The sequence below is a fragment of the Leptosomus discolor genome, chromosome 21 (genome assembly GCF_034619465.1).
Source record: "Leptosomus discolor isolate bLepDis1 chromosome 21, bLepDis1.hap2, whole genome shotgun sequence".
Classification (NCBI taxonomy): Eukaryota; Metazoa; Chordata; class Aves; order Leptosomiformes; family Leptosomidae; genus Leptosomus; species Leptosomus discolor.
Window position 1 is genome coordinate 4,327,959 of NC_141411.1, and position 22,546 is coordinate 4,350,504.

At 50.6% G+C, this 22,546-nt stretch overlaps 1 protein-coding gene across 1 annotated transcript; it reads right to left on the reverse strand.

The window, feature by feature from the left end:
* Nucleotides 1-1,647: 1,647 nt before the first annotated feature.
* On the reverse strand, nt 1,648-8,421 carry MLN (motilin). Its single transcript, XM_086476742.1, is given in 7 exon segments — nt 1,648-1,823; nt 3,584-3,649; nt 5,160-5,268; nt 6,670-6,712; nt 6,714-6,790; nt 8,304-8,339; nt 8,341-8,421. Coding segments are annotated over 7 exon segments (588 nt in total).
* Nucleotides 8,422-22,546: the final 14,125 nt, after the last annotated feature.

Genomic DNA, 22,546 nt, shown 5'->3' on the forward strand with positions numbered 1-22,546 from the left:
GTTTTCCTCATCCCTCTCATTGCTGCCAAGTTACAGTCGTTTAGCTGGCACCAAGCGGGCTGGAGCTTTGCCACCTCTTTCGGCAGGATCAGGATCTGGGTCCCCGGGATATTTGCCGGGGAAGGAGGTTCCTTGCATACTTTGCAGCCTAAAAAAAAGGCAAAACCAAGTGTCGACTTGAAAATTTATTTTGGCAAGGCAGTGACTTACAGTAATTGCTTTTTCCTGCTGCCGCCTATAAAGAAAGTAATGAAAACGGCTGAAATACTGTGGCGTAATACGGAAATTTAATTAAAGATAATGAAAAAGTGATGAATGCGTGCAGCCTGTCTGTGCATCACTGGTTTTGTGATAGACCTGTGATACCGGAGTGGTAGAAACTTTGTGGTCCCACCGAAGTGGGACCTGCGGCAAGTGGGAGCTGGAGGGGGCTGCGGGAGAGCTCGGCGTGGACCCCCGCCACTTGCCACCACGAGGCTGCAGATGCTAAACTGTGCCCAACATAGAAAAAACTTCTTTAGGGATCCCCCTCCTTTCGCACTCCCTTTGTTGCCGTGCCCTTCTTGTTTAGGGCGTCGGGCACAGCTCACCTTGCTCTTCCTGATTTATTCAAGAAAGCAGCAACAAGGTGCTGAGATCTGTTAATCTCGTAGGCAACAACAAATGTACACTTAGTAGAGGTCAGGGAGCCTGTTAAAAGAGCATATTCAGTTCCAATGGGAAGTGTGAACGTGCTAAGCTAAGCCTCCCCTGCTCACTAACTGGAAAGCACAACCGACGGCTGATAATTTGGAGCAGTGTCTAATGTAAATAGAGAATCAGAATATGCTCTTAGTACAGAGTTTCTGTAAGATCACAGCTCTGAATTTGGCGAAGCTCTACCTAGACATGCAGATGCATGCTGGCATCTAACCCTGAGCTGGTACATGCCCATTAATTAAGTGAACTCCTCTTGCTTTGGAGAAAAAGAACAGCAGCAAAAAAAAAAATCCAAAGCCATCCTTTCAACTCGTTTCTGGAGGTCAGGGAAGTCACACCAGCCCAGAGTCTGGCCCAGCAGCCTCATTGCGTGACCTTCGGAGTGGAGAACATGGGAGGGGTGTTTAAGAACTGGAGGGCTGGGGAAAAGCTGCGATTCCTTGCCGCAGGCTGGCGGCACCGATGCTCAGCAGGACCAGATGCCTCTTCTTTGCGGAGAGAAATCCACAACCTCTCTCCCTTCCTCCCCAGTAAGACAGCCCTTGGGAGCATCCCTGCATTCCCTGGAAGGTACCTGGGCACCATGGAGAAGGCAGCAGAAGACAGCCCTCTGTCTCTCAGACGTGACGCAGCCTGTATCCCCGTGGACAATCACCTATTTCTTCCTATCACCCTGCCCACAGTGCTGCTGCTGCTGCTGCTGATGGTGGATTTTCTGCTTTTTGCAGCCCCTTCGTCATCCCCACAGCTCAGGGCAGCAGCAAAGGCTGCCAGGGCGAGCAGAGGCCTGCTGATGCTGCAGATGGGCTGTGATGCTCAGAGATGCTCGGCTGTGAAAAGCCGGTTTCCCAGCCCACGGTGTAACTCTCGAGTATCTTGGCTGTAAATATCCTGAGCTGGATGTGGGAAGATGGGACAGCGAGGAGGGGACAGCCTCCATCTTCCCTGCTAGCCCAGAAGCTGTCTTAGGCCTGCTGGCAGTGACTCAGACATGGAATGGGAAGAGCAGGCGTGCCGTGCCGTCTGCTTCTCCTCTTGAAGCATCAAGACAGGGCTGGTGTAAGCAGAGGGGCAGAAATAGATCTGCACCATCTTCATAAGGCGCCTGAAGAGGGGACCATCGTCTGCACCCCGAAAAGCACGGGCAGCAGATGAACCCTTCCACCCCTGACTGAGGGGCTGCTGGAAAAAAGCCGCCATCCCACCCCCTCTTCTTCTCCCATGGCATTTGGACGACAGTCCTGCATATGTCACCAGGGGAAGTGTCAAATCTTGCCTGGGAGCCGACTGTGCCAATTTAACACCCTGTCACTCACAGCCACGGCACAGGTGTGACCCAAGAACACCTCTTCTCATCCTCCCGATCGTATGTCATGTCCTCAGCCTGCCGAGCTTCTATTAGGTTAGAAAGTCAGCCCTGATTTCATTCTTTTCTCCCCTCCTTCTCCTGCCTCTTTCCCCCAACTGTTGGGCTGCTGATCCTGCCACGAAATGTTCGGATTCTGGAGCAGCAAGATCTTCCTATCTGCTTGCAGACGTGGACTTTGGGCCTGCTGGCTGCCAGAGCAGCCTTCCAGGGCACTGGGGATACAGATCTGTCCTGCAGCTTGGAGACCATTTTGCTTCTTGACTAGAAATAGAGCCCTGAGAGTGGGAGTCATGCCGGGGAGAATGGTTGGGGTCCATCTACCTTCTCCTTCCAGCAGAAGAATACCTCCTTCTTTCCCACTACTCGGGCCCCTGAGGGTGGAAGGAATTTACTCCCAAAAGCTGAAGGCTCCCTTGTACTTTGGTGCATATGTAGACAACACAGCTGTTGCTGCAGGACAAGACATATGGTTACTGTCACAACCAGCCATACATCCCTGAGCTCATTTATAGTTGGGTCAACTGGGAAGAGCCATTGGAAGAACCAGTGGCCAGGGCAAAAGCAGGCCTTTGCTGCTGCAGCTTGTCTGCATCAAAATGTAAGAGTAGAGGGAGATATCCCTGCAAAGTCACCTTGGTGGATCTCCTCATGGAAATCTCCACAGCACCAGCCCCACCATCACAGCGGCGGGAAACGGTCCAGGAAGCAAATCCAAGAGGCTCATGTTCGCTTTGTTTCTTGCTGTCACTGGGAAACTTTCCTTCCTCGATGGCACGGGGGGAACTGTCAGCTTGGGAAACCACTTGAGTGAAAGAGCTGGGCAAAAGGGCAGGCTAGAGAGACAACTCTGCCCTGCAGAGGAGCTTACATGGGGTTTTTAGGAGCAGTTTGCCTCTCATTGGGAAATTCTCCTAGTTTTACTGTGGCAGGGCAAAACTAAACCTGGGGTAAAGTTTTGGGTCTTTCAGAAGTAACATGCCCCCTTTGAAGGAAACAGTCTTGTCTCTGCTCTTGCTGGACACCAGTGCAAATATGGTGTAGCTCCACCGGTGATTTCCGTGCCGGATCTCTCATGGATGTCATCCACTGCAGACTGATTTGCACGGGCTGATCCCCTATAGCCCAGCAGTACGTGCAGTTTCCTTCACTTTCAGCCTAATAGAATGCATTATTTTTTATCTTCCTCCTGCTCAGACTCATTTATAGTGATTTCATAGCTCAACCTGCCTCAGCAATAATCCCTGCAAACTCTGAGTTACGTTGAGCTGATCAGTCTGTGGACTAGGAGCGTGCCTTTGAATCGAAGGGTAAAGCCGGAATCCACTCCACGCTGGATGTTACATTATACATTGGGAGATTTCTTTGCTCCTAAGGGATGGCTTGCAGCAGAGAGCATACTGAGAAGTGTTGTTCTAGCACAAACACAGCTATTTAAATGAGCCACAGTGAGAACAGAATTTGTGTTAGGTTGGGAGGATAAAATTGGATTGAAATTGGATACGTTCACATACATACCATTGATCTCATCCGTCCTTACTTTACATATGTTGGATTTCCTGCTGCCAATATAGAGGAGCAGCTCTAAAATAAGCCAAAGGTATGCAAATGAAGAGCAATATGTTCAACTGGAATTACAATTTCACCTCCAGGTTTGTTTGAGAGGCACAAATAAGGCCAGCACTCTGCCTTGTTTCACGCATGCTGTGCCTGTTTGCACCCTAGCTATGGGAGAGGTGCTCCTCACCACGCTATTGAATTTCTATCGCCTGGGTGAGGAAGAGGGGGTTAAGAGCACAGGTAGGAACTGGGAATCAGGGCTCCTCCTTCCTCCCAGCAGTGTGGGAGAGAGTGCCCTCCCGCGTCCAGAGCAGGGAGCCTGGTTAGGGACACCCACATCCCCCACCCAACACTCCTCATCCTACACTTGTGTCACCAGTTTGGCTAGGAGATCCGGTAAATGTTTGCCTCAGTTTCCCTCATTGCCAAAAGGGAGGGCTAAAACTTATTAGTCAACAAAGATTAGTCGGGCTTTGCAACATGCTTTGCACTTCTCAGAAGGACGGCAATGTTCTCCAGAACTGGAAACCCTCCCTCTCTTCTTTCCCACACTTGCTGCTTGCCATCTGGCTGAGAGGCACGCAGAAAAGACGACACAAATCCTCCATTTAATTATACTGCGCATTTTATTATCTCACCTCAGATTTTGTTGTTAATCTCTTTTACAGATTTCGTTTACATAAGTGGAGTCTTTTAGCTTTAGCAAGCTACGTCCCTTTCTCTTCTGATCCTGCAGATATCAGTCAGCTAAAAAGAAAAGAGAGAAAAGAACAAGTGTCCTTAAATTTGTCATTCAGTCTTTCCTGGGCTTTATATATTGTTTCCTCCTCCTCAGCTCCCCAACTAAAAAGCTGGAAGGCAAACTGAAATCAGCACAGCCAAAGCAGAATAACAACTCCCACAGGGATAGCGGAGACCCTCTTGTTTGGGACATTTAAGCCCAGATAAGACAAAGCTCCAGAGATAACACAATCGAGACCCATCCCACCACCCCTCAAACCTGCAGGCAGGAATAGCTGTATAACAGACTGCCCCTGGATATTTTCTGTTGCAATTCCCGTACACTAAGAGCAAAGCCCAGGGCTGGATTTGTTAGCGCTCGACACCTTGAATTGCAGCTAATTCTAGTTGTAGTTAAGCGTTAAGCCCCTGTACAGGGAGCAAGGTGCTGAGCTGCCTTGCAGGTGTGGCTGGTGTTATAAGCTCTGCTGGGAGTTGCACCCTGAAGACTGAGGACTTTTTGGGAGGAGGAGGGAAGTGGGAAGCAAGAGTGCCAAGGAGAGCTGCTGGGAAGGGTTGTGGTGCTGCTAACAGTCAATATCATCTCTAGGGCACAGACAGCAGCCTACGAGAGTGAATAACCTTCCCAGAAAAGCGTGTACATGAGAGCGGGTGGGGTATCCGAGGACTCTGTAAACTGAGCAAACATGACACAAAAACCCTTCTGAGGAATATAAATATCTCCGTGCTGATGAGATGGTGAGAGGAGGCAAAGGCAGAATTCCCAAGGCAGAAATCAACCTCCTGACAGTACCGTCTGGGGTGTCCTGTAACATCTCTGCTAGCAGTTTCTCCAGGACATCTTGGTATTTTTCCAGCTGCCTTGGGGTGAGCCACATCCCAGCTCTGACAGGAAGAGCTCGCTGTGGGAGAAGCCTGAAAATTCAGAAGGAAAAACCGAGGAGAGCAGAGGGAGGCAGGTTGGGGGGCTTTGACCCCATGTTGCTCAAGTCGGTAGAGGGTCTAGGGCTGATTTGAAGAGAAGAGGATGATCCTCATATGGGGAAAAGCAACATTTTGAAGTCAACGCAATCTTATGCTGTTCAGACTGCCAAAGTTCTTATGCATTGGGTCATTTGTGGGCTGACTCAGAAACACAGATAAAGGTACCTCCTGGCAACAGAGACTGTAAAGAAGAATAATTTTTGAAGCTCATAATCCCCCGCTATCTCACACCTTGACTGTTCAAGCCATCAGCTTTACTGATGCTGGTGAAGCACCCTGCCTCAGTAAAGGCTGAGGATAAGACATCATCCTGCCTCCAGACTGACTGACTTGGAGCCAGCTGTGGCTCAGATGTACCTGAAGTAAATAGAGTTGTTCTGGTCATGGCCAGAGACACAGGAGGGCTTGTGGGTGCAGTGGGGAGGGGGTGTTAGACACTGGGATGTGTCAGTTATTTAATGCTTTGAACTGTGAATCCTTGCTGTTTAAATCCTGTTATTGATTGCTGGTGCACCACATCTGCAAGAGTTGCACGTTAACCTGCGTCTGGGCCAAATTCCGGTCTAGCTCGTCCTTCTACCTGTCCCGCTCAGTCTCTCCCGCAGTTTGGGGTGGACCTACGCACTCAAGCAAACGGCTGAGCTCACCACAGGAGCAGCTGCACAGACAGGGCAAAGAGTTCCCTGTGTTCAAGTGGAAAAGCACAGGTTTCAGACTTGGCTAACCAGGTAAGCACGCCTCTGAGGGCTTAGACTGGCACTTAAATCCCTAAAATTGACAATTTTCTGCTCTGTATACAGACTTCAGGGGGGCTGTGTAGCTGTATGGGCCCAAGTTTATAAATAAGCTCTTGCCAGCACAGAGGACTGTGAGATCAGAGGTGATACCAGGCAGTTAATGTGGAGTTGGGAGAAAAAGTGACAAGTTAAACCCAGAGCTGAAACAGAGCTGCAAATTCCCGCCTTGCGGTTGGCTGGTGTTCACTGAACGGCAAAGACAGACCTCACGTTGTTTCCATCTTCCTGAGGTAGAAGCCAGGTGGGTTGGAGGGGTGACCAGGCTGCTGGATGTCCAAGATAATTTATAGGTTGGAGATAAAAACTTTGTCTGATGCAACCTTGCTCCGTTGCCTGGCCGGGCTGGCAGGAACTGGGTGGTACTCCCTTCTGTTGACTGTGAGCTCCCTGATAACACACGCTGCCTTCTCAGGCAGCACCACCAAACACTCCTCTGTAGCCAGGCCCTGTGCGCTGACTCTTGGGCTGCTGGTCCCGCTGTGCGTCCTCGTGGGCTCCCTAGAGTCGCTTGGTTCAACGTACCTGGATGGGGTTGACCTTGTTGACATCTGTACCAGGCTGCTCAGAAGCTTTCCTGTTCCAGCTGCTGCAGCCAGGTCAGGGATTTCTTCTGTCCTCCTTTGTTCCTCTCCTTTTCCTGCAACTTCGCGGTAGAGAGCAAATGGGGCGGTAGTGCTAGGATGCAGCATCGTGGGGGTACCAAACCTGCTCTGCACCATATCAGTCGGATGCCCAGCAGCCAGGAGCCTGCAGAGCTGGGCACAAAACCAGAGGGACTGGAGGTCTAACCACCGCCTGGACCTGACGTGGCCTCCTTCCCCAGGGCCACAGCTCCCTGGGAAGGGACCCATCAGCTGTGGTCAGCGTGGCCTCGGGAACCGTAGTTCTGACAGGCAGCTGAGGCTGGGTTACAGGATTACGTGTAAAGATCTGCAGCAAACATGACACTCGTAGGCGACTCCTTTGATCTGTGCAAGACAACAGTGTCTGCAGGATGTGGTAGCCAAGTATATGACCTTACAGAGCTACGTCCCAAAGCCTGGGCCAGCTTCTGTTCTGTAGCAGTGACAATTAAGTTTAATAAAAACCTGCACAGCCTCATTGCAAATGGAGAGCTCTGTGCAGACGTTACGTGTTACCAGTCTGTCTTGCAGGTCCGTAGTGTCAGTCCTTTCCCATTTATGGGGCGAAACTTGGTTTCAGGACCCTCCTTTTCTTCCCAGCCTGAAGAGAAAAGCCAAAGTTGCTTTGAGATATGACAGACATGACAGGACATGTAAAACGCAGCGAAGGCTGTGCTCGCTGTCAAACTGCTTGCTGTGCACTTGCTTTGGTGCGAACGGGCGCTCGGAGGAGGAGAGGCAGCCTTTGGGAAGCTGAGTTCACCGCTCACATCAGGAAGACCCTCAATCACTAGCAGACACATCGCTACAAGGGTTGTGATATATGAACAACCGATCTGGGGACCATGCGTGGGTCCCCATAATCTTCCTCAAGGAGGCTGAAGGATGACTGTACTCCCCACAAAAAGCAATTGCTATCCAGCAAGCAGATAGGTGTTGGAAACAAGATTTCTCCCCAGTATCAATGGGTTGTGTCGTGCGGAGGAAGCTCACTTCGGCTGTGTTTAAGAAGAGGCAGTCTCTGAGGCTGCCTGCCTGACACCTTTCAACAGTATTAGTTTCACATCAAAAGAAAAAAACATTCTCCTCTCGCTGCACATCCCAGAGGTGACAACCATCTGGAGGATGGTTAATTATTTCTTACAACAAAAAGACCCATCAGTATGGTGATGGGAGGCTGCAGCTCCTCTATAAAAATTACAGCCGCTAGCACGGGGGAAAGAAAACCGAGACACAGTAGCTGCAGATGATAACCTGCACAGGTCTTTTAGTTCTTCTGTGAAGGAGTCCAGGCTCCTCTTTTCTAGTCTCCTATCTTAAAAGTTCTCTCTGCCCTCTCTCATAGCCCTTAACTTTGGGATGAGCGAGGGACTGCCAGTATCAGAGTAACTCCTCTTTGAACAGAAGGCGCAGATGATGGGAATGACAGTGGCGCAGTGTGCACTGGCAGAGCTTGGGGAATGAGGGAGAAAGAAACACTTTTCCTGGTTTATTCAGGGCTCCAGCCCCTGCAGGACATTTCTTAGGAGTTACCTGCATTTTCCAGAAGTCGCTCTGGGTGAAAAAAGGGCACGAAGTCTTTGGTCTGTTCAGCCAGCATAGCCACCACGTACACCAAGAGCAAACTGGCCACCACCTTCTTGGAAACCATCGTGAGAGTCTGAACAACACGGGAAAGAAGATACCAGGGTAACAGTGGAGCGGGACGTTTGACAAGAAATCCCTTTGGCTTTTGATCAGCTGCAATCTAATTTATTCACCAGCTAACTAGAGGTATATTTACTCTTCCAGTTGCTCCTGAGCTGAGAATAGAAGTGTCATGACTGACAATTCTCCTCTCAAACCTTTTTCTGTAAACAGATTTGTTCTTGAGCAGTATCTCCAGAGACTTCAAGCCCAGCCCTTCAGTACTGTTAAAGATTCCCTCTGTTCTGCAAGCTTTAGCCCTCCAGCTCTACTGGTTTGAGACCCACACACATCCAGAGCAAAACGCTCCCATCAATCCCACTGACAGCAAGGGAGACAGAGCGATGCTGTAAGAGAGAAAAGCCTTAAGACAGCTGTTTTGTTAAATATTGTTTTCATATTCCTCACTTCAAAAGTTCCTTGCTGGACTGAATCTTTTAATAAGCATAAGCCTCATTGGGTCCAAGAGAGCTGGGAAGAGCGTTTGCCAGCCTGGCTCCATAAGAGCCTAGCATAAAGGGCTTTAAAAACTACCTTCTGCGGTGATTTAACAGCGACTTCACGTCAGAAGAGGACTTACGTAAACATTAAATGTTCTCTTTAAATATTAAAATATTCTCTCTGGATGAATTTAATGAAGTCTGGTCCCACAGCTTCACTACTCTACCTGATTGGAGCCTGATCCTTAATTAGTTTCAGAAACCTCTTGGTTTGGACGTTATTGAAAAGACATTGTTAGGTCAAATTTGACCCCTAAATTAGATTTCCCATAAATATCAGCTGGTATTGAACCAAAAGCCAGTGGGAGTTAATAAATATTCCCTTTCCGTAGCACTTGCCAGTCACATCCCTCTGCTGCGTGCCAGGCCAGGGGAGGGCTGACAGCGAGCAAAGGCGGCCGTAGCCCCTCTCCTCTCCCCCCTGGCGCTGCTCGGGGCAGCATGGGTGCCATCAGCTGCGCTGGGGCATCGCCCTGTCAGATGTACCTTTTGCTGCCGTGATCACAAGAGGATTTCTCGGACTACGTGTTGATATGCACATGTGCTGCTGACATGGGTGTTATCTATCTCAATAGCATCAATCTTTTGTGCCTTTTCATTTATTCTATCACCACAATAAAATGCTGCCACGTACAAAGAAATAAACCCAGTCACCTCCTTCAGCTCTTATTGACTATCCCTTTGTGAATTGATTCACTCCCTCTTCCCCCGGAAAAACACCCCCACACATTACTCCAGTCAAAAAACATCATTTCTGAATGTCCCTTCCTTATTTTGTAAGCAGGACATGTCTTTCAGACCTGAGATCTCTAGCTCAATGCTTCTCCAGGCTGATACGTACTTTGTTGTTAGCGAATTTGCTTCCCAGCTACAAAGAGAAAGCACAAAGGAGGAGGATCCCAAGTTCAGCATCAGCACAATAAAGTACTGTGGTTGCGTGGGGCTGGGCACAGCACTGCCCAGCTCTGCTTATACCTGCGTAAAATGGGGTGAAATGCCAATTTGCGGGCAGGAGGAGTGAACATCCACATAGTACTGGCGTGAGCACCGTGACAAGTCAGTGCGTTTATCTGTCGAGCTGCCTTCCAAAAAATTCAAATCGTTACTGTCAATAGGAACCGTCTGTGACTCATTTTCTGTCTGTTCAAAGCAGCTCCCCGAGTGCAGAGGGCACCCGGGGCTCCCTGCGCCTCTGCAGCGTGCTTCGGTGTGTCTGCTGGGTGCTCACGACAAGCGGACAGGGAGGAGCTGGTGGAATCGATGCTCCCAGGATGGGGGATGAGCAGAAAGCACCTTTCCCCTTGTTTAAGCATCGATTTTGCTACCTACCTGTACCAGAGCTCACTCTGCTGAAGCCAACACGTGCTGGTAACACCAGCGCCGATCTGAGCCCACCCCACCCGCCTGGCGAATGGGAGCAGAGACGAAGCACCCACCCGGCGAGCGCAGCCGCGGGGTGCTGGAGGTCAGATCTCCTCTTGCTCCTGTTCGCACCCGGCGGCTCCTGCTGCCTTTCCCCACCCTTGGTGCACACGGACAGGCACCGGAGCGCGAGCGCTTCCCTGCACAGAGCTGGCGAACGGCTGCCTGGCACGCATGGAAACGAGTTTGCCAGACAGGGAATGCTGGTACCTGCACTGGGGTTTTAGGAGATTCTCCTTTCCAGGAAGATCCCCTTTCCTCCCTCCCCAGGCTCTGTCTTTAGGCTGGCAGCTGTTCTCAGCAAGTCTCGCAGCTGGACAGGGGATCTCTGCCTCAGTTTCCCTATCTATAAGATGGAGAAATTCCTCTCTCCCAATTTGTCTATTTAGTTTATGAGCCCTCCAGGATAAAGCATTTCTGATGCGAGTGTACCAGTGGTAAAACGATGCCTGTCTTAATTGTATTTCTACTCTAATGCAGACAAATCACGATAACAACGTTGCCACAAAATGAACATAATGCAGAACGAGCTTTGACTCACCAGCTATACAAAAAGCATAGATTTAAGGTAATAAATACCCTGGCAGGATCTAGAGCTAAATATTAAAATAATAAATAAAAATATACATGCTACATCTATCACCAAAGAGTTTTATAAACTGAGCAGACAAGTGGGGAGATACTAAAGCAGTCTGGGGGATTTATCTGTCCATTTTGAGTCTCCGTGCGGCCCCTTTTACCATCCTAACTGAGCATTTCACAGTCCTGGATGCTCTGATCCGCCTCAGGGACACGAAACTGTGCGCTGACATCTCTCTCCAGACAAATGAGGTGCAGGGAGAGCAAGCGACTTGCATAAGATCTCATCTTTGCTCTCCCAAGACCATCAGACAGGCGCTGAGGCTGGAGGGTTTGGGATCAGGCCAGCAATGTCCTGGTGCTTCTCAGAAACGGGCGGCTACGCGCGAGGAAACCTGAGAGCAACCAGGCGAGATGCAAGAGGAAAAAATGAGTTGGGGAAGCAACGAAATCCTCCTGCATCAAGCGGCCTTGTGGGGCGTTACAGCGGGGCCGTGCAGCGGCATTCCTGCCTGGCTGGTGGAAAGCTAAGCCCTGGCGGTATTTGCTGGAGACGAGGGGAAAAGAGCTGTTTCCGAAGCCCGTAAAACGGCTTTTCTCACCGAGCCCCATCGCAGCTCGTCGATACGATGTGTACGCACTTCTGGGCCTCAGAAGGGACTCGCTGCTGTCGCTACAGTCAATAACGCTCAATTTGGGCCAAACCCCTCCTCCCAAAAATGCGGCAGTCGCTAGGATGCTTCCCACATCCCTGTGCATTTACTGCAGCTTATCACCAGGCGATGAAGTGGCCCTACCCGTAGAACTTCCAGAGAGGTCAACGCAGTTTTTCTCCCTGGAACCACGTGTGTGCGTGTTGATGAAAAGGACGTTACATGACAGGTTATTTCCCGCCCCCCCCTCGCTTTGCTAGAGAATTTGCACAAAGCCCATTTGACTCTGGTTCTCATTTTAATTGACTTTTCCAGTATTTTTTGCGTGGTTATGATGGATGCAGCTGACGAGTCAGCAGATGGCGTTGGGAAGTGACAAATTAATTACCAAGAAAGGTCACTTTTTCAAAGCACTAAACTTTCCCATGCCTTGTCCCCTTTTACCTCAAAAATGTGGCTGGCTGGCAGGTTTCCCATCCATCTGCGGTGAAGCTTTCTGCGTTGGAAAGGACAACCTTTCAAATAAAAAGGAAAGATGAAAATTAATCATATCTGTATTAGCTGGATGCTGTCTGCCAGGTTCACCTCTTAATTATGCGAGAGTACTCAAAAAGGAAAGGAAACAGAAAGCTGAAAATAAGGCACCTGACTCCAAGACTTCTCCAGTGGAAGCACCAGAGTGGGTGGGAGCAACAGGCACCTGAAAAGGTGGTGCCTGTGGTTGGCCCCATCCGTAAAAGCAGCTTCTGGCACGCCCCCATTGCCAATGCAAAATGAGGATAAATAAAAACAAAAATCACAGCTGGAAATCTCGCTCCCTAGCGTTATAATGCAAAAAAATCTGTCCTACTGCAGTCCCTGGAACAATTTGCAATCCGCAGGGCCCCTGAAACTCTCCTTGTTTTATGAAGCAAAATTGCAGCAGAGGTTAGAAGCTTAACAAAAATATGATGTGCAAAATGGAGTTGCTTGCAGTTCTGCTCGTACCTAAAGTTAAACGTTTGCCATAATTGGGAGTAATTTTAACAGGAAACTGGCAGTAGCAGCAAAGTCCATTAAGCCATGTATCAATTGCAATGTCAAGGAATCGAGGGAAAATGAGCTCCCTGTGCCAGCAACACTGAGCATTTGTCTCCATGTCCTGTACTTTTCCCTCCAAGTCACTCTGTGCTCGGGGTATTTTGGCAAGTGGGTTGCATAAAAACCAGCGGAGAGGAGCCAATATGAGTCTGAAGCTGAATTTCAGCCCTAGGCTAACGCAGCGGGCGGAAAGCATGTGGGGAGAGGGGGAAGGACTGAAATTCTGCACTGCCACTCCGCCAGGCTCAGCCAGACACTGGGGTGTCCCCCCAAAAAGCTTCCAATTTGGGGGTGAGCGTCAGAGCCATAGCACTAGCCCTGATAGCCACGGTGGGCCAAATCACCCTCTCTTCCCGCATATCCTACAACCTCCTTGGATGAGGCTGGCACGTATGAGAAGGGAGGACACGGCTTTGTGCGTGCCCGCTTTGCTCTCGCAGCCCCACGGCAGCCATCAGGCTTGGAAAAGCAGGTCTCTCCGTTCCCAGGATAGACAGTAATTTCTCTCTCACCCCGCTCACGTTAAATTATTTTTGTTTGGAGTCAGATGGGTCAAAAGCCTGGCGCATGCTCTGCTGAACCGAATGTCTGCAGTCACACAGCTGAAGCCGGCGTGGGTAAGGAGTTCATTTTCGGCTCCCTGCTTTGGAAGTCGGAGCAGAAACTCCCTCGCCCAGCCCAGGCACCATCCTCCAGCTGCTGTCTCTGCATGGACGCGTTTCAGATTTAGCAAGTGCTGCCGTCTGTGGCTGCCGAGCGCTCCTGATGAATGAAGCACTGGTGGCAAATTTTAATGCAGTTTTCAAAATATTAACGCTAGATAAATATTTGAGGAATCACAGGCTTAACACACGCGTTAATTTGCAGCATAAATGCTTTAAAGGCGCAGAGTTTCCCCTCCTGGCCCCATGCTTGCCTGGCGCCCACTTCGGTTTCTCCCCAGCGCTCGGCGGTGTAACTCACGGTAATTCACAGCTGCGCGAGAATCAATAGCAAGGATTTAACTCCTGCTGACTCCCCAAAACAGTTCACCCTCCTGGTTTTAGCAGCAAATAATGATCTCTTAGATTAATGGGGAATTCGTCTCGCATTGTTTCTCTCTCCTCCCACTCTGCCTGATTCCTACAGCCAACCCAGAGACCGGAGGCTCTTCTTGCTGATGGCAGCGAGCTGGGAATAAGGTGCAGGTCCAACATGGGGAAGGAGGTGAAGTTTTTGGGTGTGCAGCAGAGAGGAGGGAGCATCCCACCGCTCGCCTTTCAGAGGCGGCGATCTCAGTTACACCTGCAGAGGCAATGCTCTGTAGCTCCTCAGCACCAACACCTCCAAGAGAGCCCAGATGGCTCAGCATCTTCGCAGCAGACCCAGCTCCAGCAGGGTTTACATCCTCAGCAACTCACTGAGCTCCTCTGAGTCTGCAACGCACCTGCAAGAGCTTCCCACAGGCATTTGAAGCCTGACAAATGGGTGCTGCACCCCATCATGCCGAAGCTTCTCTGGAAACCAGGCGTGAGGTGGTCTCAAGTGGACCCTCCAAAACCAGGAACACCTGGAAACTCTGCCTGGTGCCTTAGTTTCTGAATGGAAGGACAAAAGAAAGAGGAAAATATGTGTTTCTGGACACAGCGTGGGTGGGTTTAGCTTCTGTACCAGTGGAGGAGGAGACAGGCACTGGCCAAAGTGTCCTATCCCATAACAATCTTCTTCCATTGGAATAAAAAAAAAAATTAAAAATCCTTTTTTTTTATAAAACAGATTTCTGTGCTTATAAAAACTTCCTAGTCTCTCAGAGAAGGAAAAAAGTAAACAAGAGAAAAATACTTCCTTGCTTTGTTTTTTCTTCATTTTTCGGTCACTCCTTTGCTGTTCTCTCCCTGATCTGGAACAAGTGAAGAGAGAAAGGAGAGGAGGTGAGAAAGCAAGATGGGATGCATCTCATCTGTTTCCATTTTGGTTTTCAAATCCAAACCACCGGGTTTTCACTTGAAGGCTCAGGAATATTTTTAGGAATGGTAGGGAAAAAAAAAAAAAAAAAAAAAAGCAGTTTCATGCGCAGTGAGGGGCTGCGGCTGGCTCGTCCCTGGCGGCTGGCTCCCTCCCTCCACACCCCGCTGCCCCGGCCTCCCGGGATGCTGCAGACACAGGGCTTGGCTGGTGGTGACCCAGGGGCAGGCAAGGTGCCACGGCCAGCGATGGGAGACCCTGCCTGCAGCTGACAATCCGAGCCCTGGGCTGAGGCAAGGAAATCACTTAGCATTTCAGAAAAGGAGCTCCCTACCCGACTCACAGGGAATATTTATTAGATTTGATGAAAGAGCAATTTAGCCTTTACACACACCAGGCACCCACTGACCTTTTATTTTCTTATTACCTCCTTTTACCCCCCCTACTGTTCCCCTATCAAACAACAATATATCACGTTAAGCATAGCAAGACGAAAAACACCGAGGCACCAAGAAGTGCATTAAATTGCTGCTTTGCAGGACCGCTTACGCTGTCAAATCAGCGGGGGGATGATGTATGATATTCTTGCTCACACACGGGATGCAAAATTCAGTCCCGTGGTCACCGTGGCAGATGAAGTTGGCAGGTAAGCCCCGTCTCGCTGCAGAAGGCAGCGGTGGTTTTGCTGAGAAGGAGAGGGGAGGTAAGAGCAGGCGCGATCCAACTGCCAGCGTTTGCAGTTGTTGTCCATGGAGATTATCTGTCCATGGGAGAACTGTAGCATGAAAAGGCAGTGCTGTGCTCAATGCTGCCGGCTCCCGAGAGATTTCCTGATACAGTGGACCGGATTATGCTGGATGCCCAGGATTTATCAGCTTTTTCAATGGAGAGTTTCCCTTCTCATTCCGGAAACCCTCAGCAGTTAATAGCAGTTTATCTGCAACAAGGGAGAAGAGTTTGCTGCTGCTTTATCTCCTTTCAGGCTTTCAAGGCACCAATTCATTCTGCAAGGCAACAAGGAAACAGGGTCAGATGCCTTCAGGGCGAAAAAGAGACAGCGCACGCTGCGAATCACTGTGCTTACTGGTGAGTGTTTCTCATGGGAGAAACCTGGTGATCAGTGAAACAGCAGCATAACCATCCCAGCTGGGACATGGGGCTGGGAAAACCAAATGGAAACTCTGACAACGGCGAAAAGATCTGCGGAGACATTTGGGCCTGTCCAGGCAAGTCCGCTTCCAGCACAGGACTCAAATTTGATAAAATGCCTGTTTAATCCATGGATATCTTGCTTAGGTGATGAATAGCAACCTCAATGAAAGCCTCTCAACCACAAAGGCTTTAGAGAGCTAAACAGTAGAGATCAGGAATTAAGGACAATGAATATTAATGAAAGGAGTGGGAAAAATCAATCCTTTTTCAAGATGATTCTGCCATTGCTTCTCTCATCTGTGCGGGGCTGTTGCATTTACCTCTTCTCTCCTGCCATGTGGGGTGTAGGAGCTCCCGGGCAGGACCACGTGCTCAGTAGGTTCGTGCAGAGAGGCAACCGCTGCACAAGCAAGGCAGAGGCTGGAGGGATCCCCCATCGCACATGGAAAGGAAAGAGGGGGAGCAAATGGGAAGGGGACAGGGACTGAAAAAGAAAAAGAGTCGTTGTACCAATGTGGGATTCCACTGCAATAGGAATGGGTGCAAACCCCTCCACTGGTTTCGGTGACTGCGGGTCAAGTGCCGAGCCGCGCAGCCCCGAGCCAGCATCGTTACGTAAAGGAATGGGCAGAAGCCCAGGGTGGGCTGGATGGAAGAAATGAATCCAATTACAGGATGAAGGGCAAAGGGAGAGAAAGGACAATTTGGTCTGGAGCAAATCCCTAGAAGGCTTTAAAGCAGGGACAGCAAGAAGAGGACAAAAATGAATTGCAGTGCAGTACACCCAGCTGCCACCAAGAGGAAGTGAGGCCTCAAAATGGGGCAAAAGGCAAGGGGATTGGGCTCTTTAGCTGGCTGAGAGTATGGCCAGGGCAGTGACATGAGGGATTCTTGCCAGGGCACTCAAAGTGCCACCAGTACATGGCTTTTCTGGGGAGCTGGAACACCAGGTTGTCTGTTTGTGGTCCTAGAAGGACACTGGAGCCAGGAGCCAGCCCAGCCGGACACCAGGGAACAGCCCTGCTGGAAAGCAGAAAACAAGCAAGCAAACCCCCTATTTTCTCTGTACTGTTTCCCAAAAGATTATAACCCAGCTGGCCACGTCACAGCAGTCTCCAAGCTTCCACAGAGAAAACCAAGGGCTCTGCACTAGAAATGAAAAAAAAAATTGACCCAGTTACGACAAAACTAAACAGCATGTACAAAGCATCGCTGCAGAGGGCTACGAACATCCACAATAAGGCCCTCGGGAATAACAGGGTTCAACTTCAAATGAGATTTACAAATTGAAAATAAAAGAGCTGGATTGTTTCTATTTGCCTAACCCCCCCTTTTCTGACTGATCAGCCGTTCTCAAAGCTGGGCCATGGCAGGCGCTGCTGGACACTACAGAACAAAGGTGGTGGTGAAATGAAAGCCTGTCTTTTACCTCTCTGACTTTGCAGTTCAGCATCTGCCGCTAGTTGGGCAGAGTGGAGCTTGGAGAAAAGAGCTGGACATAGATCCCTGATTCCCAGCTCACCCTGTTGACTCCTGCCTAACACCTACCTGGCTCAAATAACCCATAAAACAGAACAAAGTTCAGCGAGGGATTAACTGGAGTTTGCAAGGCAGGAAGATCTCACGGGAGCAGACAGCATCTCCTCTCTTGCTTTGGCCATCACCCCCGGTCAGAGGACAGCTTGCTCCCTTGCACAGCTGCTAACATACAGAGAAATCTGCTTGTGCTGCTTGGATTTGCTGGGCTGTGCTGGCTGCTCGTCCCGTGGTGCTGCGTGGCCGGTGAGACTGTCTTGCAAACCTGCCTACTCTGCCACAGCCCCGGTTTATCACTTAGTTAAAAGTGTTGACAGCACCACACGGAGCGGTGCAGGTTCACAGCTGAGCCAGGATTGCTCAGCTCCTTGGCAAGAAAATGACAGGTCCCAAAGACTTTCTATCTCTCCAAGGATATCCTACGGCGCTTGTAGAGATGTTACCTGGATCGGCAGCAGGAGGAAAAGCCTGGGAGGTGACAGGGACTTGCTTGCTTGCAGATAAGGTGCACATGAGATGAGGTTGGCAGCGGTGAAGCTCTCCCCACTTCCCAGCTGCCTTCTGGCTCTGCTGTGTCCACCCCCTGCGAGGCTGTGCTGGTAGGGAGAGCCTGGAGAAGGAGCTGTGATGGGGAACCTACATGGAAAACAGGACCTGGGGTTTCTCCTGCCCAAACCTTGTGGGCGCAGCCCTCTGGGAGCTGTGAGCAAGGCAGGAGATGGGCTTCTGTTCACTCTTACTTTTGGGGAAAGAAGCAAGGGCACGGTACAAAGAACCTCCCTCTGCACCGCCACGTCGTGGTCTTGGATGGATGCAACCGTGCAAGCCCAGAGGAGCAGGAGGCAGCCGACCCCAGCATCGCGGCTGCCGGCAGAGGGCACGGCTGCCTCCTCGGAGCCGCCAGCCATGGCCGAGTTAATCCCTGCTGGGGGAGGAACGGCCCACCGAACCAAATTGTAAATACATCTGTGTCCTCCTTCTCCCTGCCACACATTTAAATCTATTTGATCCACTCTAATGGATTGATCTACAAGTTTGTGCACACACATCCTGCTTTGGACGGGGCGGCTGGCAGCGCCTCACCCATCACGACCTGTCAGCTCCACTCAGCCTCACCTCCGCTGGGGAACGAATCCAATTACAGGATAAAGGGTTTTCTTCCCCTCCATATGGTCTCTATAACGCTCTGGCTTTATCTTTCTTTAACCCCTTTCCTGGCGAGGGAGCTCACAAGCCCGGCGTAAGCGGCTCAGCGCAGCGGCCACGCGTGGCTGCTATCTGATATGGGGAAACGAGGTCTTCCCAGGGCAGCCGGGGGTACCGGCAGGCACCGCAATATTTGCACCATCCTCCCTCTTCTCCTGCCCACCAGGGAGGAATAAACCCCTCCAGAAGGGAGATTCAAGGCAGCACGTTAGAAAACCAGCCCAAAGCAGAAAGGCGAGCTCAGCACCACTTTGCATTCGGCGTTGGTGCTCACGGCCAAGGTTTAAGGTCCTGTGCGTTCATCCCCCGCCAGAATTTCAGCACGGATGTTTGCTTCATGACAGGTTTCTTTTGCATTTCTCCACACCTGGCTCTGAAAGTCATTCCCTGGGTGTCCTTGGGCAAGTGGCTCCCGTGCCTTTGCCCAAGGAGCAACAAAGCGCCTTGCACAAGGATGGGGAGAGGCACCGCAAAGGGCTCCCAGCTGCCACCTCTCCGGGAAACTCGCCTCCCCCACCACAGCCATGTGGTTTGCTCTGCCTGTCGCTTGAGCCCAACCGTATCAGCTCAGTGCAAGTGAGTTATTTGATTATAATTATCATTTCTTGCTTTACACAGGACATGAAAGCCCAGAGCAGCTCAGGGCTCTGTCACGCAATGTGCTGACAAACAATGAATAAGAGACAATCTCATCTCAAAGAGCTTAGCAAAGCAGAAAAAAAAAAACCTGCAAGAGGGAAGAAAACCCTTTTTTTAAGGACAAACACAAAGAAAGCAAGCCTCTCCTCTCACATTAAACAGGGCCTGAATTTTGCTGTTGCCTTCTTTGTCATAGAGTCAGCATAGAAAACAGTTGAGAGCTCTCTGGGAGACAGCCCATAAAGTTCCCTTGCTAAGAGACACCAAATTAAAGGCATCACTTTCCATTTCTGTGACAGACGCAGAGGGAACCAAGGTTGCATTCAGGACACGTCCTGGAGGAACCAGCTAACCTCCCCGGTGTCATTTTCCTGCGCTGAGTTTATGCGAGGCCTTGGGCATTGCTCCGGCTGTCACTGACCTGCGGAGAGCTCTAAATCCACCAGCCTCAGGGTATCGACCGAAACACTGGCCTCAGCTCACAGGGGGAGCAAGCGGAGTCCGCGAGGACAGTCCCATGGTAGCGCAACAGAGGCGGCTCAGGCTTACCTGCTCCATATTCAGCTCCCAAAAAGGGGAAAGGTCCTGGTCCAGATCTAGTTGAAGGTCAGGTGAAAGTCCTCTTGGTCCAGCTGTTGGCAGTCCTCTGTATGAGAGGTTTCTGGGTGTCACGTATGAAGCCAAATCTGCACCACACCTTAGCTGAAAGAGCAAGTGGAGAGGATCAAGGAAAAAAATTTCTGTGCAAAAAATACTGCTGATCCTTTCCCCAACAACCCAAACAGATTGTCATTTCACCCCTTCTCCCCATAGCTGTGCTTCATTTGTTCAACTCTTTAGGAGAAGACGGGACACCACAAAGATGTGGCAGAAAGTCTCACAGAGACAGGAGGTGAAAATTACTTTCTGGGAAAGGTGAAAATTAACTTTCCCATGAGATAACTGTGTTCGCATACAAAACCTTGGAGAAGCACCAGAGCTTTCAGATGCTGCTGGCACTGACAGCAAGGTCCAAGTCTTTTGAAGGTGGACCATCATAGCGAACTGTTTTAGCTGTAAAGAGTTCCTTTCTACCATGGAAGTTGGGAGGGACATACTGGAATCGAGATGCACGTCTGTTTATGTGTACTGGCATTTCTGGGTTCTCCTGTAACATTCAACTAATTCAACTAAAACGTGCCCGACTTTTGTAGGTCCAGAAGCCTGACCGTGGCCAGGAGAGGCATGAAATACCTCCAGGGAAAGCTTTATAAGAAGTAAGGCCATGGGACTTGTCCAAAAGAAACTCTTCCCCTCCAGGAAGATCCAGACTGGGAATTTCATGACTGGTAGTTTCACAGGACATACAGTGAGATACTGTGTCTGGGAGGCACAGACATCCCATGGGGAATCCTTGTCCCAGGGCACCTGAGGCTGATGTGACCCACTTACTCTCACCATGTCCTAGTTCTGCTCCTCTTGGATCTCTGCAGATGGATCACGGGTCAGCAATTAGGACATCATTCATCCCACCCACACCCCTTAGCCTTCCGCTCCTGTCCTTTAGCTCCGAGACACTCCAGTCTTGCAGAAGACCTCATTCATCCAGCAAGACAGCATTGACTTTTTCCATCCACCCTGCCTTGGCGGAGGGCAGCAGTGGGAAAGAGGCTAACAGCTTACCGCATTAACAGATCAGGGCCATTAACGCCACCAGATGACAGAGATTAATGGAAGAGCTTCACTAAGGCGCCTTAGGCAGGTCTCCTGGAGAAGGAGTTCCCATGACCCAGAAGGAAGAAGTGGGGAAAGAGCTTGGATGAGCTGGAGCATTGGTGCTCCAAGCTGGCATTGACCTTGCTGAGAAGGGTTTCACAGTCTCATGTGTGCTGGGATGGGGATCCGACACCCCATGCTAAGAGACTGGGAGAAGCTTCTTTCCATCCCGCTGGCTCTCCAAGCGTGGCTTCAGGCTGGGACTGGTCTCTGCATTGTCTCTGGAGGGAATTCAGGGCATCAACACGGCTGAGGCTTTACCTTCCCTCCCCCAGGCACTCAGGCACTGCTTCTCCAGCAAGAGGCAGCGCTTTGTCAAGCTGGATTTAGAGCTGTGGCTAAGGTCCTCCCTAAACCCCGCCAATCCCTGCGAAGATGCAACCCAGAGTGGTGTCCCGCTTGCTGGGATAGAGAGGAGGCTCAGGTGGGAAACACTCACCGGCAGCTCCCCGGGAGAGAGGCAGTAGCAGAGCTGATTGTGCCACATCCATCCCTGCAGGATGGTGTGCTCCCTCCTGTCCTGCCCGAGGTCCTTGAAGGATCAGCTGGATAACATATATCCTTTAGCCCAGAGAGGAGACAAGGCAAAGGAGGAAATTCAGTCCTTTGCACTCTGGCACAGCCAGAGTGAATGATTCCAGGGTACAACAAAGCCAAGAGACCTGGCCCCAAATTTCTGTGTTTCCTAAGCCTTTGGAATGGGAAGCAGCTTTCCCTCCTGTCTTTGCCCAGTTCCATGAACGGAGTGGCCCTCAGTCATGTCGGCAGAGCCTGGTTGTGGTCTATAACGGAGACACGTATCCGTACCAGGCAGCACCCACGCTGAACCAGGCACCTGAAGCACAGGGCAGCCAAACAACCAAAGCCAAGCCCGAGGCTCAGACCCACAGAGCTCGGTTCAGTCTTCCCCCAGCGACCTCCCCAAGGTCAATGGGGCAAAGCTGGGCGCTCCCCCGTCCCCAAACACCCCCATGGACTCCTTCAGCCACCCAGGGACACCCCAAAGGCCGTGACCCACCGCAGACCTGAGCACGGGTCCATTTCCCCATCAGTCACCCAAAGCAGCCGCTCCCCAACTCATCACCGCTCCTCCTGCCTTTGCCCCTCTTCCAAAGTGCTCCTCACCCCATCCCTTCCTCCCCCCAACTCCTTAAACAATATTAAACACTTAATGGCAATTAATACTCTTTAATGCAGGTTTTGGGGCCAACAGGCTGCTTAGAGGGTGCTTAAACCATCAACCCCTCTCAATCCCGTTGCCCTTGTCATACAAAGTTAGCCGAGCCCCTAATCCGGCCTCCCCCCGCGCTCCCTCGAGGAGGCCAAAGGGTATAAAACCTCCCCTGGCACGCGGGCAGCGCCAGCCCTCGACGCGGAGCAGGGGCAGCGCACCACCTCCCGTCCCCTCGGGATTTACTGTTGTTCGTATTAATTAGTTTATTTTTTGGATTGGGGCAGGGGGCCAGAATCCTTTAGTTGTGTATTTTTCCACATTGTGGGGGTGGAGCTTCTCTTTTCTTTTTTTTTTCCCAATTTGGGTTGAAGCAAAATTAATTACAAAACCAGAACATTTGATTTTTTAAAAAACCCTTAAAAGCAAAGCAGCTGCCATAGCATTGGCAGG